Source organism: Lolium perenne, chromosome 2 (genome assembly GCF_019359855.2).
Source record: "Lolium perenne isolate Kyuss_39 chromosome 2, Kyuss_2.0, whole genome shotgun sequence".
NCBI classification, from domain to species: domain Eukaryota; kingdom Viridiplantae; phylum Streptophyta; class Magnoliopsida; order Poales; family Poaceae; genus Lolium; species Lolium perenne.
In genome coordinates this window covers 310,388,823-310,405,532 of record NC_067245.2, presented here as the reverse complement: position 1 = coordinate 310,405,532, position 16,710 = coordinate 310,388,823, and the positions used below count along the sequence as shown (strand labels likewise).

The window sequence follows — 16,710 nt, the reverse complement described above, 5'->3', positions numbered from 1 at the left end:
GAGAGAGAGGGTGGCTAGCAAGTGGGGCCAGGAAACCTACAAAAAAAACCTCATAATTTGTAGTGTAATGTTTCCCAAATGATCATTGTTTTGTGTTGCCACATCTACATGTCACAATAACGATTAAATCACTTAGAGTGATTGTTACTAGACAGATATGTTTTTTTTGCCATAGTGTTAGTCAAGAGCGGTTGTTTTCTGTCAAAAAGAAATTGAAAGGTGGTGGTTTTTGAAACCCTAGCCTATGTTAAAATAGTGACCTAGCTTATCTTGAATCGTTAAGATAGTGAGTTCAAAACTAAAACTCGACTTGACTCGACTCATGAGACTCGCGAGATAGCTAGTTTAGCTCATTTAACTAGATACATATTTTGAAATTTTAGCTTATGTATAGAGTATGTACGTTTCGAGTCCTATCCCCATGAACTTTTGATGGTAACATATCATTCCAAAAGCCTATATATAATTAGATTTCTTCTTCTAGTATGAAATTGATACATCATGACTCGTATATTCTATATACTTGGATAATATTCTATATTCTTGGATATATATAAAGAGCTCCACATGACATTGACCGTGATTCCGTGATTAGGAATGGAACCACGAAACCTTACGTAGTGGAGAATACTTGGAGTTCCCTTCAATTAGAGAGCAGGATCGGAGGCTTTGTGCCCGACATGGAGGAAGCAACAGCTCCGTGGGACATGGAGACCCCACCCGTGTGCAAGTTTGTTTAGCAGCAGTCCAGGGCCGAAAAAATGGATTCCATCATGCCAGGCAGTCCGCAGCCATGCCTATGCGATACACGGCCAGACTGTACGCGGTTGCTGGATGGTTGGTCGATCGGCACGTGTGAGTGCCACGCAGGCGTGTATGCATGCATGCACGCCGCCACGTGGCCTGAAGCCATTGGGTGGGTATCAGGCTGGCTGCTGGTTGTTGGGCTGAGATGCGGGACCTCCGTCTGCTGCCACGCAAAATCTGTTGCGCCCGTTTTGTTGACGAACGTTGACCAAATGTAACGTTGCATTTTGGTAAATACAAACCCCTCCAGTTAGAGCATATTACCTCCATCCGAAAATTTAAGTCTTATTTTTTTAATAAAAAGTTAAAATCTAAGTAAATTTTTTTGAAGTAATAAAACCTAAGTAAAATTTGATCAAACTTTTAGAAAAATGTATCAAAAATATGATATTTTGTAGATACTATATGCAAATATTCAATGATATTATCTCTCTATTTTGCATGTTAATGATTTTTGGTAAAAACTTAGTCAAACTTAGCATAGTTTGAGTTTCAAAAAATAATACTCCATCCGATTCATATTAATTGACTTTAATATGGATGTATCTAGAGCTAAAATATGTTTAGATAAATCCATATTAGAGTCAATTAATATGAACCGGAGCGAGTATAAGCTTTAAGCTTTGGGAAGAAGATAGTTTTCAGTTGCTCTTCAAATGGCTCCATAAAAGGGCTTTGGAAGCGTAGGACCAAAAGCTTCGTCTAGCTACGGCCCCAAAAGCTATTTGAATCTGGTGCGGCACAGAAAACTGTCCGGCTATCCCAAACCAACCTCTACCTATAGGGGGCTCTCGACACAAGCAGCAACAAAGTATGCTAGTGACAAAAAATAATGTATATTTCTCTTTTTCATTTTTCTTTCTCTTATTTTATTTCTCCCCGCCTCTGTGCTTCTTACGCGCCCATCTCGCAAACGCGCACCATTCACTGTCGGTGATGCCACCGAAGTCGCTGAAGCCGAAGCCAATGAGGAGCTGAGGACCTACAACAAGCCACGCACGAGGACAACGCCGAAGGATAAGCTGGCGGACGTCTCGCTAGAGGTGTGGGAGACGGATTGCATCCTGCAGGATTGCGTGACGGCGGAGGTCGAAGCTGAAAAAGGCTCTGGTGCTATGTGTATCCACTTGCAGGTTTAGCCTGGGCGTTACCGTCGGAAGGAGCTCGTTGACGTCCCTCCGCTCCATGAGCTCGTCGCCATCCATCCACTTGAGGAGCTCGTCGTGTTTCGGTAGCGCATAATTTGAATTGTGGCCAAAACTATGTGCTTTTGATTTAAATTTCATACAAAATTATGTGAACATAACCCATCACAAGGTAATGTGGGCTAGATTAGGAAACTCCTACAGTGTGACTGGAACCCTGCAGGGGCAGGTGATTTCATTGCGTTAGTGACATGGGCATACCCTTCGGGTACCCATTATTGGTATACCTGGATCGGCTCGGCCTAATATGGAGAAGGCCCAACAAGGCAACCCGAAGAAGTAGTCGACTAGGACTCTTGTAAAACCATAGACTGGTTGCATATATAAAGCTAGCCAGGGCACCTGAAATAAGGAGGACAACACATAGACAGAATATAGACAACATAGCTCCGCTATGGCGGCACCCGGTAAACATACTTGTGATCATATACTGGATTGCTAGCAGCACGTAGTGATCCTCCACCGAGGGGACCCGAAGCTGGGTATGTTGTGTGCCTAATCTCGCTCCCGGAATCTCCATCGTCGCTCTCTCCCGAAACCCAAGTCTACAATACGTAGACATTGCCGAGGTGATCCCTCGTCAATTGGCCCAAGGCCTCTCCGGCCCTTTTCATAGACTAGTTTGGTTCACCTTTGCGGCTCAATGTTGAACACTTCGGAACATTAGGAACAAACAGATTATTGAAGGAAAGCTGATTGGGAATAATCCTGGTGATGTTTTTTTTTATCAAATGCTTCTTCATATGCAACATTGAAAGGGAGATAGTGCAATGATGGACGCGGCGGCGGGCGACATTAGGAGGCTTTACGGGCGGACTAGAGGCGAGTGGGCCTCAGGGTGATTGTCAAGCGATGGTTATTATGCGGCTCTATCCAAGTGTTTGCTATCCTTGTATATTGATCGTGGGGTGATCAGACTTGTTGGTGTGGTGTGTGAGTGTGTGTATGACTTTGACTATGTTGGTTGCCGTTGATGGTTTTATCTATAGAGCCGGGCCATAGGCCTTATGTTTAAGAAATAGGTGTAACTATTTCTTAATTGAGTGAGAACTAACTTCGTTCTCAGTTAGGTGATTTCATCAAAGTTCAATTACAACTCATGTTGCAACACATCACTAGCATAAATCACGACGCAAATCGAATAATGTAAGACTTAGCTGCCGAGAACTAAGGGCATCTCCAGCGGCGCGACGCAAACGGTCGCTCACGACCGTTTGCGTCCGCGCGGACCGAAAATGCGTCTGGCACCACCTCCGGCGGGGCGACGCAAAATGATCGGGCTGTCCACGGAGACGCAAACCTGGCCCAAATATGCGCTAGGTTTGCGTCTCCGCGGACGCTCGGCGGTCACGCGGAGCGTCCGCTCGCGTCCCCACGGGCCCTCATGGCAGCGTCCTAGGTTCGATCGGCCTCGAATTCACAACGCGCGTCGGTGTGGCAACCGAGGCGATCAACCGCCGCAATGGAGCGTCGAACCGCCGCGGAAGAGCAACCGTCGGCCTCTTCGTTATACGCGCCGCCGTTAATCCGCGCACATTATAACCCCCGCGTCTACGGCAATTCAAGTTCAACCGCCTCCTTCTTCTTCCTCTTCTTCTTCTTCTCCAACACCGGCACGCCATGAGCGACTACACGCTGCTGTCCGACGCGGAGAGCGAGGGCAAGTCGCCCGGATTTCTGCATTGCTGGGAATCCACTGCGACGCCAAGCGATCCAGGCTCCACGCCCAGCGACCCTGCCTCCACGCCGAGTGAGGACGAGGAGGACGGAGGCGGCAATGGCAGCGAATGCCAGGAGGAGGACAGAGGTGGCGCTGCCAGCGACGCCGAGGACGAGGAGGAGGGCCAGGAGGAGGAGGAGGACTCCGACAGCAAGTTCGCCCGGTTGGATGCGCAGGAGGCGGCGGACGACAAGGCGGCAAGGAAGAAGTCCAACGAAGACGTCATTTCTTCCAGTTTCAACTCCTCGACGGGCGCGTCGTCCTCCAGTTCCGACGAGGAGGTGACAAGCAAGAGGCGCTGGAGTTTCGACGATGAGGTAGGGCTTTCTAACAAGAAGGCCAAAAAATAGTTTGAGTTTATATGTTTTAAAATTTCTTCTTTTTTGTATGTTAAATATGTTTGAATCTAGTCGATTGAAGTATCCGGTTAATTGTTTAGGCTATAATCTATTCGACTGGACCAACATGACATCATTGAGTACAACTTTTTCGCGTTTAAAACTTGATCATTCAACAAAATTAAAAAGAAGTAGCACAAAAAAACACTTGCATATCCAAAATGCGTAACACTTGCATGTCCAAAATGCGTCGTCCCTGCTGTAGGCCGTTTGGAGATGTGACCAAGTCCGGAGATGTGACCGAAGTCCGGAGATGCTCTTGTAGAATGAAGCTGGAGGCCTCGACCGGGCATCATTTCTATCGACATGGATCCTTCAGCTGGTTCAGCACGTGCCTCACCCGCCGCGCGAAGTCGGCAGGCAGCTACACCGGCACGTGAGGGACGCGTGCGCCGTACCTTGGGCATCCGCCCGCCGCGCGCTGCCGCTGCGTTCACCGTGGCGATCGACGCTCTTCGATACGCGTGCGTGTCCCCCGTCGCACGTGCGGCGCCGGCGCGGCTCCCGGTCATGTTCGTAGAGAATCCAGCCGGAATACGGTAGAAATGATGGAACCCGGCGGTCAAGGTGTCTAGTGTCGAAACCTGGAGTGTCTATCGAGGAGAAGAAGAACAAAGGTGGTGGTGGGCGTCACGTGGACATGGCCATTTCGTAGTAGCAACTAGCTAACCGATGGAGAAACTACATGGCGATTCGCATAGCCTACTACGAGACGCAGTTTCACACTCACTAATCACTTCAGGCTCTTAAAGTTAAAAAGCTAGCGCACGCACGGTACTGTCTCTATGTATCTTCTCTCATTCACATTTGTCAGGCCATGATCGAGTCAACGACTCACACGTCGTCGATTTTCTCCTCATTCTACCGGTTTGCATGGAAAAAGAAACAACTCACACACACCCCGAAGGACTTGTCAAAAGTCAAAACGCTGCAATTCAGAGAGGTTTTGAACTACGCATTGCATTGGAAAAGAATTCATATCCAAATAAACACTCTTTGCATGGGTTTTTGAGATATGTTTATCTCAAAAACACTCGCATGGGTTTTCCCCTTTCTGCAACTTGGTCCGTTGAAAGTTGTATGGAAGAAAACTTTATTTGGATTATTTATGCACTTCGATTGGTTGCTAACATTTGCAGTTTAGCGATGTGGGAGAAAAGAACGTCCCTTCTTTTGGTTGCCCCGGGGAGGCGACCCGTACATAATTCATACTTCCTAAATAAACCCCATCTAGACAAATCGAGCAAAATATAATAATGAATAGCATGTATATGAACATAAATCTGCTTATTAGAAGGTAATTGTTCATGCTAGAAGAAGAAGAACCAACAAAATCTACCATATGAACAAGCAGTTAACCCTAACACTACAGATCTATCGTACATTTCAAAAAGGAGCTTAGAATTATGTATTGCAAACAGATCTATGCATATACTACCGGCCAAAAGAGGATTCCGAACATACCGCCATAGATGAACCTCGCTGAGTTGAGCTTGAACCGGGGACTAACGCGCCTAGGTCAGTGTTGAGAGAGGGTTCGATTGTCCGTAATTCCATCATCGTTGTAGTGGTCTTGGATCTATTGGTGGTGGTGCGACCGCCGGCGGCGAGAGAAGAGGGCGGGTGAGAATAGCCGAGTGACAGGGGAGAGTGAGTGGTGACGGGATTTATGACGTGACTTCTCGATGTGTCGCGCAGTCTTCTGTTTTTTCCCATGTGTGCAACCATGTATCCACATTGCACCCGCCATCCCCTGTCCCGTCACGAATGAGGGAGACAATTATGCCTACCAGGCCAAGATTTTTGCTGCTTTAAGATACGTGCGGTGCAGGACAAAAGTTTATGGTGCACATCCAACGCCGGAAACTCCGCAAGGTGTGAGAAGTAACTTCCCGATTATCCAAACATGACACTAGCCATCTTCCGGCCGGCCGGCCGCCGGTGGGGATGCATATGCAAAGCAAACCGCGGTGACCGTAGGAGCAGCAACCCCCGGATAGGTGTCCTAGGGATAACAACGGATCCTCTAGCCGGGAGGGCACGTCACCCACTGACTCACGGGATAGCCTGATAGGGACGATGCATATGCCCACCGATAATGAGACCGCGGACGTGAGAGGTTGCTGGCTAATCAATCATCAGCGCGCCCGCGAGTGATTCTCAAGGGATATACTCCACACCTGCACGTACCTTACCTACAGCTTTGCTTTGCTTCCCGTACTAACCAACAATTGCTTAAACTAAGCCCACCTTGCTAGCTGCCTGGAGCGATCAGACCGGCCGGGAAAGCTCGACGCCTGCATGTGCACCGCACTAACCATCGACTTCCTGGCTAATTAAGCTCCCGTGCGAGCCACCTGCGTGACATGTTCGTGGTTCAGGTGCAGGTTGGTAGGTCTTGTCGATCGGAACCACTGCAGAACCCTCCAGAAAACCTTGAGACATGGCAAGCTTCAGATGTTCACACGCGTTTCTGACAGGTAATCCTAATGTGACCAATTGTCTGGACATCACACTCTTCGCATGGCTGCAACCTGAAGAAGGTAGGCGACTTACCCTGCATGTTCTTGCTGAACTAACTGCCCGTTTTTCTCCGGCGAAAAACGGCCTCGCCGACAGTCCAAAGGGGTATCGGTTTCGCTGATTGTTGACCATCAGTGTGTAGCACGTTTCCTGCACGCGTACAGGACGACCACGTACGTACTTCTCACCTCACGTGCACGGAGAGGAGAAGAGGAAAAGAGGCGACAAACGTGAGAGAGGAGAGAGGTCGCACATGCATGCGAGAATGGACTTGTACATTTTGGAGTACTCCGTACAAGACTGGAGACCTAAGGCAGTAGGCGCGAGCGGGGACAAGGATTGTTTCTCCTTTGATTCATAGATACAAAAATCATAGGGGGGGAAAGCATAGGAATGAGATGACATGCCTGCTTAAACTCTATCAGAAGATGAAGAATATTTGATTGTAGCAAATGAATTTTTCATAAGTTATGATCTAGTATTTTTTTTCTATACGATTAGTTTCTATAGGGTATGTTTCTATGAATCAAAAGACTTATGCAGAGTTTTTTCCCATAAGATTCAAAACCTGCATAATTCCTATATAAAACCTATAAATCAAAGCAATCCTTAAGCAGGATGAGTGGTAGCTACACCTCTGTTTTCCATAATGCTCCCTCCCTTCGTTCACCGTTACTACCTTGGATTCTGGTTCAGTCAAAGTCAAAATTTGTAAAGTTGACTAAATATTTATGAAAAAAATATCAATATCGACAATATGAAAGCTATTGTATTAGAATTGTCATAAAATACATTTTCAAATTATGTGCAACTGATATTATGAATGTCGATATTTGTTTTCTATTCCTAGTCAAACTTTTAAATTTTTGAGTTTGACTCGAAATACTTATGAATAGAGTGATGCATGGACCATCTGAAAATCTACTTAGCCTATAAATCATAGAAAAAATAAAAAAATAAATGATCAAATGGAAAAATACACTGCTGGACCACCCACCCTAACATATTGTGTTGGATTCGCCAACGTCTATATATATATGTTTAAGTATGTAGATACATGAACTCAAAAAAAAAAAAGTATGTAGATACATGTGAATCAAGTAGCTGACAGTTATTATGGTATGGAGTTTGTACGAGTGTGCCACCTGGTTCTTTTTGTGCAATAATAGAATTATATGCCTAGACAGGGGAAGGTAGAAAGGCTACGTGTTGGTGAGCTCATCAGACACACTTGTAATGGACGGTTAGCGGTAGACCGCAACTAATCGGAGCACAGGAAAATCAAAAACAATACTATCACTGTCGACTCTGAAAGCTATAGCCGGCCTCCAAGGCTCCAACCGGCCATCAACAAATGTCTCAACAAAACTAGACAAGTCTTTACTTGGATCGCAGTTCACAAGTTCCGGGGACACAGCACTACAGTACGGTTAACGTTGCGGGCTTGCGGCATGTCCACCTCCTCTTCTCCGGAAATGGCACCATGTGTCTACCCATTGTCAAGTGTATACTTGTTTGTTAGACGTGGAGGTGTCCCTGTCAAATCGAGTTAGTTTTGTGGAACCGATGCGCTCACCGGCCTGTCTCGTCGTCAGTGGTATCACAATGGCGCTGTCGGCTCATCTTGGCTTGCTGTCGTCCAGTCTAATTTTCTCAGCACGTGCGAGGATTTCAAGAGCAGCAACGTGTACTATTACATGCCTTTGATCCTGAACGCCTGACCAGGACCATAGCTTCCAGTTTGCGAAATTTGGTCGGCTGAAACGGCTAAGATAGGGACATGTGACTTGCCAGGAACAACTCGACCGTCATGTGGATGTTGTGGTGTGGCTATTGCAGGCTGACAGTTAAAACGACTACGTTCTTGCGTTAAAGCTCAGTACAGCAGCAGCAGCAAACATACGTGCAACATCCACAGAAATGCAAAAATGAATACCAGCTCCCAGAGCCACCAGGCGCCTCGATAGTAGTAGCTAAGCACTTGTTCTATAAACCAGATGCAAAATTTGTTTCAGGCATAGTCCTTAATGTATACACGACATCCTTGTCTCAAACTATGGTGTATATCCCCATGCTACAGCTTCCGCGGGGGACATTTAAGTTCTAATAATAATCTACAACAACACTTATTCTTTCAACCATCCATATAATAAATACCGGTATCAGAGCCAGGTTAGATGTCAAAGAATTACACCGATTAAGACCAATTTCCAGGCAAAGGGATGCTTTTCTCTGAGAAATTCACGGTTCGATTCGCATCCCACATCTTCACTTCTACACGCTAGAGCTACAGATGTGCGCTGGTGTTACCATACATCACGGAGGTACCTGCCTTCCATCTGTAGGTTCTTTACATAAAGCTCGGTTTTGGAGCTATCCAGAGATCCCTGAAACAAACGATGAAGTGTTGAACGTAAAATAACTTGTTTTTTCACAGAATTTGCCAAGTGATACAGAGCTACCAAAACGTAGCAGTAATGAAACAAGGTCTTTGCATACCTGCTTTTGAACTATTGTGTGAAGAACTCTATGTACGTCCTTTGCCATGCCCTTTGCGTCACCACAAACATATATATAACCACCCTGAGAGATGACGTTCCAAATCTCTGTAGCCTGGAAACAAGAAAGAAAAATAGTTGAGTTCAACCATGTAATGGAGACGTCTATCTATATATAGCTGTTGAAAAGGAAGTTGTAGCAAAAAAGCCAAGCATGTATCACACCTTCTCTACCATCTTATGCTGCACATATTCTTTGGTCGGCCCTTCACGAGAGTAGGCGACGACTAGCTCAGAAAGAGCCCCCTCAGTAAGGAAATTTTGCAACTCATCTTCATATATGTAGTCCTGCAAAATATCCATTCGGATATAACTGCATCAGTTAGCAATACACATAAGATGCATCTGTTTCACTGAGTAGTTTTTAATACATACCATTTCACGGTTTCTGCATCCAAAGAAGAGGACTGATGTGCCCAATTCAACCCCAGATTCTTTTAGAGCTAATCTTTCCTGTGTAAGCAAGAACAGATAAGGTTATTAGGGCCATAACAAATTCGAAGTGAAGACAATGCAGATTCTTTCAGAAAACAAACCTGCAAGAAGCCCCTAAAAGGTGCTAGCCCAGTCCCAGGACCAATCATGATAATTGGAGTGGATGGATCTGCAGGTAACTTAAAGTTCGACTGCCTCACAAAAATTGGTGCCCAGCTGCATTCTTCGCTATATTCCAGTGGAAGTGTGTTCTACAATGTAGACATTTGAGGATAAACCAAACTGTCAGAAACTCCCTCGTTGTATGCAATTCAAATGGATTCATAACCAAAGGAGAAAAGTGAAATTTCGTAAGAGAAACCTACCTTCATCCATGTCGAACAAACTCCTTGGTGGATCCTTTCTGTTGGTGTAGGCCCATAAACTAATGCACATGTCACATGAATTCTGGAGGGAGCCATCCTGTAGATGCACATTTAAGCTGTCAGATGTCCCACCCTCAAAAGCACATATAAACTGAGATATGTCACATCATCCAACATGACCACAAACGACACGACATGAAGTATATGTTTTAGCTTAAGACAATGTCCCCATGCCAAAATGGCATCATAATGTGGGAATGCGACGGAGTTGGAGTTGAAGAATTTAAGCACCGTGCAGATCTCTATTTACCCCACAAAATGAAGAGCTTTACAACCTTACTGGTGAATCATCTAGCATGGGCAACAAATGGAAGACTAAATAAGTAGAGACATACTTTGGAGATGATGATATGGAGTAGAATCGTGGCTGTAGACGAGGAGCTACCGCTGCAAAGAATACTCCCAAAGGAGGCTTAGCTGAAGGAAATGCGGCCATAACTTCAATAAGGCTCCTCTGGCTAGCTACAATCCATTGAGCATACTCATCCTGGACACAGAAGTGTAACATTCAGTGAATAATATCTACCAGGTAAAAAAAACTACAACATAGGTTTTCAAATAGAAGTAACCTTTCCAGCAGGAGAAGCCAAAAACCTCAGTCTTTCAGCCTCAGTCAGGTCAGAAGCATGAGCAGCTAAAGCAGTCAAAGCAGCCTAGAGATGAACATGAGGATTCAGGAAATGATCTCTAGACAATATAGCAGGTTAATGGAAAATGGTTAGCTAGTCACAAGGACCTTCTTTGGTGAACTGAGTAGATCAGCATATCGTAGTAGTGCAGTCCGTAAGGTGCAAGGAGATGGGAATGGTGGAGCCAAGGAGCCCCCTTTACGAGGAGATCCATCTTCAGCGTCTGCATGTATGGAGAAAACTGTATTTGGGGAAAGACCAAGAAGGGTTTCAGCCTGCTCCACTGTCTCGATAGAATTTTCTGCATAAACCCCAACATGATCTCCGGTTTCATACCTGACACACAGTTTTGAAGCATATAAGCTGCTATATTTGCGTTTATTTAGCTTTCACTAAGAAGTTAAAAATACACAAGGAACAAAATGCAACGACTAAAATTTAGAACACAAAACATTGAAGATCATTTGGCACACAAGGTGCTTCCTGCATAATCTGAAACAGAATCGCATGGACATAGAGAAAGGAACTTTCCAAATTTGTATAAAATTCTAGGGAACAGATATGGAGAAACTTACACAAGACCAGTGCCTGAAATGTCAAACTCCAGATGAATACAAGAGCGATCCGAAGCTGGTTTATGTAGTTCCTTCCGAAGAGCAACATTAGACCTTGACAACCAACAACATGACAGGCTATATAGTAAATACTTAATTCTAACTTAATAGAGGAAGCTGCAGGTAGTCTTCTGAGTTATGACATACCTGCAAGGGTGTTGGGCATCAATAACACCATTGCCGTTGGCCAGTGTCCAGGATTTATCTTCGAACACTAAATCTGATTTATCAATAAATACAATTCTGTATTCAGGTATGGCAGCAGTGTAAGGAGTGGATGCACCGGTAGTATCATCGTCATCACGGAGCAGTTGGTCCAATTCTGGCCATACTAATTCTTTCCTGCAAATAACACGACAGAAATAGAACAATACTCGTTCAAACTACTGCAGCACAGATATACAGTGTCAAATAACGCAATGTACGTCACAATCGCCCATTACGAACATACTCCCCCATTATGAATAAGGCTTTGCGCTTTACAAGATTTATCTTTGACCGAGAATTAGTCCAACTATACGAGAATTATTTGAAATATTAATATCATTAGAAAGTATTTTCAATACGAACGGGTGATATCATTTTTCACAACATAATCAAGATATTGTTGCTCAAATTTTTGGTCAAAGATTTGTCTCAAAATGTGTGCGTGCCTTATTCATGGGAACGAAGGGAGCAATAAATATCTGCTCCTACTACAAGTGACAATCAAGCAGCAGCATGGTTGGCAAAACCTAATATAATAAAGAAGTATTGTCTATATGTAGGTAAATGGAGCTTATGCCATGGGATAATAATATCACACAAAGTTTGAAGAACAGATGACATTGTTAGAATCCATGCAGTTCCATTTTACACACAACAATAGATGATAATGAAATTAAAGCGGTATCACCAGCAGCACAAGATTTTGAACAAAATAGTGAGAGGAGAATACACATCAATAATTAATCAAGAAGGTGCATGTGTCCAGGCGGCCTTTGGATGGGCTGGTTTTCTGGATTTCACAAATCTTGATGAGGTCAGAAATCTTTTTCCCTTGGGGCTACTTTGGCATTTGTGCATTGTGTTGAAATTTATTAGCATATTGACAAATGAAGTACTATTCCATGCATTTCATGACTCAGAAATAAAAACTCTGCTACGTATGAACAACGGATTTAAGCTGTCTATAAACTATCAATATAACAAAATAAATAAATAAATAATGATACCCTTAGCAACTGCCTGATGCTATATATAATCACATCTTACGAAGGTAGTTAATAATGTTATCATATAAGACACAAAAAAAACGAAGTCGGAGATTTCAGCATCTGAATGTAACTACGTGAACTTATAATGGCAGCTATCTTACAAAAATACTATACGAAAGTTCTACAATACTGTTCAAGTTCTTCAATCCATTTTTTATACAACAAGCTCATTTAGGTTGTTCATTTTCCAGATCTAGATTCACCACAAAAAAACAGTCCCAGTTTCAGGTACAACAAATAATTAAGGTTTGTTTGTATCAAGACTCAAAGCAATCAAAGCTGACATTTGGCAACCCAGGGCTGAATCCTGTGAACATAGAACCAAGCCAAACAGATATTATCCAAATACCAATCAAGCAAAGACTTGGCATCCAAGACTGGATCCCCACACCTCAGACAGATAAAAGAAGCCAAACAGATGCTATCCAGCCCACTTTTGTCACTACATGGCGAGTGTACCGTCCACAAATGTGCATCATAATATATCATATGTCGTTTTCATACCATGCGGTGAAGTCATCCTCAATGCACTGGTCGTCGTCACCAAGGCCACAGGGAACAAGACGCTTGCCACCTAGATACACAAAAAAGGTCAAGTGAATCATGCCTACAAGATCAAAACACAAAAACATCCAATAAAAAGTGGAACCTTCTTTATACACTAAGTTGTAACAAATGTGATATATGCAGAATCAATCACTGGGTATAGCACTGGGCAAGAAATTTATTATGGCAGCATAATGGAGAAAAAATGAACGCATGTAAGGCATAGGCATATCATATGCCAAACTGAACTTCATGCTAGAGCAATCAGAGAACTACTAAATATAGCATAGCAGACTCTTAACCATGGGGAATTGCTTGGTACTAACAGAGATCACTTAGTGTAAAACAGAACCTGCTGTGTCCTTTTTTATGACGCCATACAAATTCTCACTTCAAACCAAGCATTGTATATTCACAATTCATCCATACAAACTATTATCATAACCATTAACTCCCCAAAAGGCAATGTCAAAAAAAAAACAGCCAACTCAGCAATTGACCGCCGAGTTAAAGCCCCCCCCCCCCCCCCGAGTCACATTCACTATGACCGGTGTTACTCGTCCAGGCCATTATTTAGGCTGACAATCCGATTATTGGTAGATTCATGATTACCTGGCTGTATGAGGGGTACAAGACGGCCAAATATTTTGCCAGTGACCCCTCCCAGCTGTCACCCACTCAAATAGATTAGGGTTGGGGGTGCTCACACTCGATTCCCCCTGCCGCCAACCAGATCTCGCCAACCCCCAATCACTGCCCCTCTGTGAGTTTGAGCCCACCGTCCTTTGTCCAGGAGCTCGAGGCTGCCTTCAAGAGCTCGTCCAGGAGCTCGAGCCCGTCTCCAGCAGCTCCTCTACACCCTGCTCTATGCACTGCCTTCTCCTGTTCCAGGAGAGCCTATCTCCAGGAGCTCATCCATGCATGCTGCTCTCTCCACTGCCACAGGCGCCTCCGGCCTCCTCTTTCTTCCTCCAAGCCGTCGGATGTTCAGAGCAAAACAAGGTATGAGAACGAGCTCTTCTCTGCTTCTGCCCTTTCTTTCCTCCTTTGGTTATGAGCTCATTTACTAGTTAACCAACCAATTAATTGTCATCGATTAACAATTAATCCCTACTCCCCAGACGGCAGAGCAGTTACCAGTTACCGATAGTCTTGCCATTGCAAAGAGGATGATTCTGAGGTACTAGCCCAAAATATACTAATTCAATAAAAGTGTCAAAAAAACAATTTCAAACATGGCAAGAATCCAGCAACATAAAATGCTATATGTCGACATGTGTTTGCCTATGAATGCAATAAATTGTTCCAACACAGTAATGCACTTAATATATTTTCCCCAAAATTTCTTGGAAAATAATATAAAATGAATTGCTTACCAAAATCCAGTAGTAGCTCATCCACCACCACTGCAACCTAAAATTTACATGGAGATAAACCTATTATCAATTACCAGAAACCAATCAACCTTTGTAAATTCAGCAGCATCTCGTTTTCAATCAGGCAAACCTTATTGAAATGCTCGTATTGCCTGTTCCCAAGGCCAAATACAGCATAATTAAAATCCTTCAGCCAAGCTTCCTTCTCCTTGCCCTGCTTCAAGTGCAAAAATAAAGGAAACCCCATTAAGATGCTGTAGCGACTAGTGAGCATATGCTAACTGCAATGATTCCACAAACCTCAGTGAACCATTTGTAGAATCTCGCAGCGTTGTCAGTGGGTTCCCCATCACCATATCTGTTGTCATCGAACATAATTATCAGCACAAGTTATTGATAAGAGAGTCTGATTACAATAGCTGGATATGCATAGCTTGTAGAAAACAACAGTTTTACTAAGTTGGTTGTGCATTCTTTTACCGAACACAACAATCCCACTTGACAACATTATATTGTTGATTTGCACACGAATAAATGAATTATTTCTGGATATTTTTTTTGCCCACGACAACGCATTGAGTGCCTCTAAAAGGAAGCTATAGCATCATCCCCAATTGTAATGATCACTAGTGGGTTCAAATGAAGATTCCCAACATGAAGCTATGGCGCCATCGCCAATTTTAATGATCACTAGTGGGTGGCATAGAGATTCCCAATATTGTATTATAGGTTTATGGTATCTTGCTTATTCTGGAATCTCCAATAAATTTGGTACCGGCAATACGGTTCACTTGCGCATTGCAACAAAAAAACAGCAGACCGTTGCGCTACGGAATTAAGGCGCAAGCGACAAAAGGGGCGATTCAGCAATCGACGAATCAAAATGGCGCGAGAGCTCACGTCGCCAAGAAGAATAGCGCGAACGTTTCCTTCTTGAGCTTCTCCTCGTACTCGTCATCCTCCGCCGCATAGTCGTCCTACACGTGTTCCAGGCAAGGCAAAAACATCTCTCAGAATTCGCAACATAGAACAGCTAACAGCCAGGAAGCAGTAGATGGTCAGCAGCAATTACCAGATCCACCACTCTGAAGACCACCTTCTCGTAGCGCGCCTTGGCCTCCTCCGCCATCGCCTGGGCCAATCGAATCGAATCGCGGAGGAATCAGAATCGAGTCATCAAAATTAATAAAATTAAAAAGTGTACGGGCACTCGTGCGGGAAAAAAAAGTGGGGCAGGCGAGGTTTGAGATCGTGGTCGGATCGGATCGGAGAGCGACCTTGGCGAAGCCCTCGGCGGTGCCGGTCTGGGTGCCGAAGAAGACGGTGACGCGCTTGCGGCCGTCGTCGAGGTCGGCGTCGTCGCGGACCCTGACGGGTGGCGGGCGGAGCGGCGCGGCGGGGGCCTTGGCGGGCCCGGCCGCGGCGGATCGGAGCCAGAAGGCGAGGATGAGCAGGCCGGCGAGGAGCGCGGCGGCGGTGGCGGCGAGCGCGGCCAGCGGGTCGCCCCCCGCGGCGGCGGCGAGCTCGGGCGGGAGCGCGGACGCCGCCCACGACCTCGCCGCCTCCAGCGCCATCTCGCTGGTGCGGGGACGGGCGAGATGGGAGGCGCTCGTGGGGGCGCGCGCACCTACCACCAACTCAACTGCTGCTGCGATAGAGGCCTGGAGAAGAGGTGGAGACGGCAGGGGGGGGTTGGGGGTTAACTTTACTTTTAGTTTCCTTGTTTATTTATTTATTCCTTCTTTTTCAGGAGGACGAGCGGCGTGAGGAACTGTGTCTGCGTGAAAGTAGTTTTCCCGATCTGGGACGGAAGTTAGCCGTGTCTGACACTACTTGATCTCCACCGCCGGCTCTGCTGTCCCGGGCCCAGCTTGCGCTGTGAACGCAGCAGCAGATCCAAGAGATCGAATGGAAGAAAAAAAAAACACGATTTCGGCATTTATCACAACATTTTCGCTCTAGAACCAGAATTCAAGGGTTTTACGGGCACATGGAAAATATGTCTTTCTACCTCGGAAGATCTAACTTATCTGGTGGGGAAGAAGGAAGATGGACGGCTCAACGGCGAGGCGAGGGCTACCCGATGGATTGATGACACCCTCGAGGAGTGGCATGTGTGGCCGCCCGCATCCTCTCTTGATGCCACTGGTGGTCGACAACAAAGCGGCCACATGAGGAGAAGGAGAGATCAAGAACAATTCGGGAGCACAACAAAAAG

At 45.2% G+C, this 16,710-nt stretch overlaps 1 protein-coding gene across 1 annotated transcript; it reads right to left on the bottom strand.

Moving 5' to 3' along the window:
• Window positions 1-8,620: 8,620 nt before the first annotated feature.
• On the bottom strand, window positions 8,621-16,144 carry LOC127336855 (NADPH--cytochrome P450 reductase 1). Its single transcript, XM_051363721.2, has 18 exons — window positions 15,770-16,144; window positions 15,565-15,624; window positions 15,393-15,469; window positions 14,793-14,850; window positions 14,623-14,706; window positions 14,493-14,529; window positions 13,075-13,144; window positions 11,462-11,656; window positions 11,276-11,368; window positions 10,808-11,036; window positions 10,641-10,724; window positions 10,407-10,558; window positions 10,012-10,108; window positions 9,748-9,897; window positions 9,587-9,664; window positions 9,377-9,499; window positions 9,153-9,266; window positions 8,621-9,040 (listed from the first exon to the last, which is right to left on the bottom strand). Exons 1-18 carry the CDS (start codon window positions 16,064-16,066, stop codon window positions 8,960-8,962), a joined length of 2,079 nt encoding a protein of 692 aa, XP_051219681.2. The 5' UTR covers window positions 16,067-16,144; the 3' UTR covers window positions 8,621-8,959.
• Window positions 16,145-16,710: the final 566 nt, after the last annotated feature.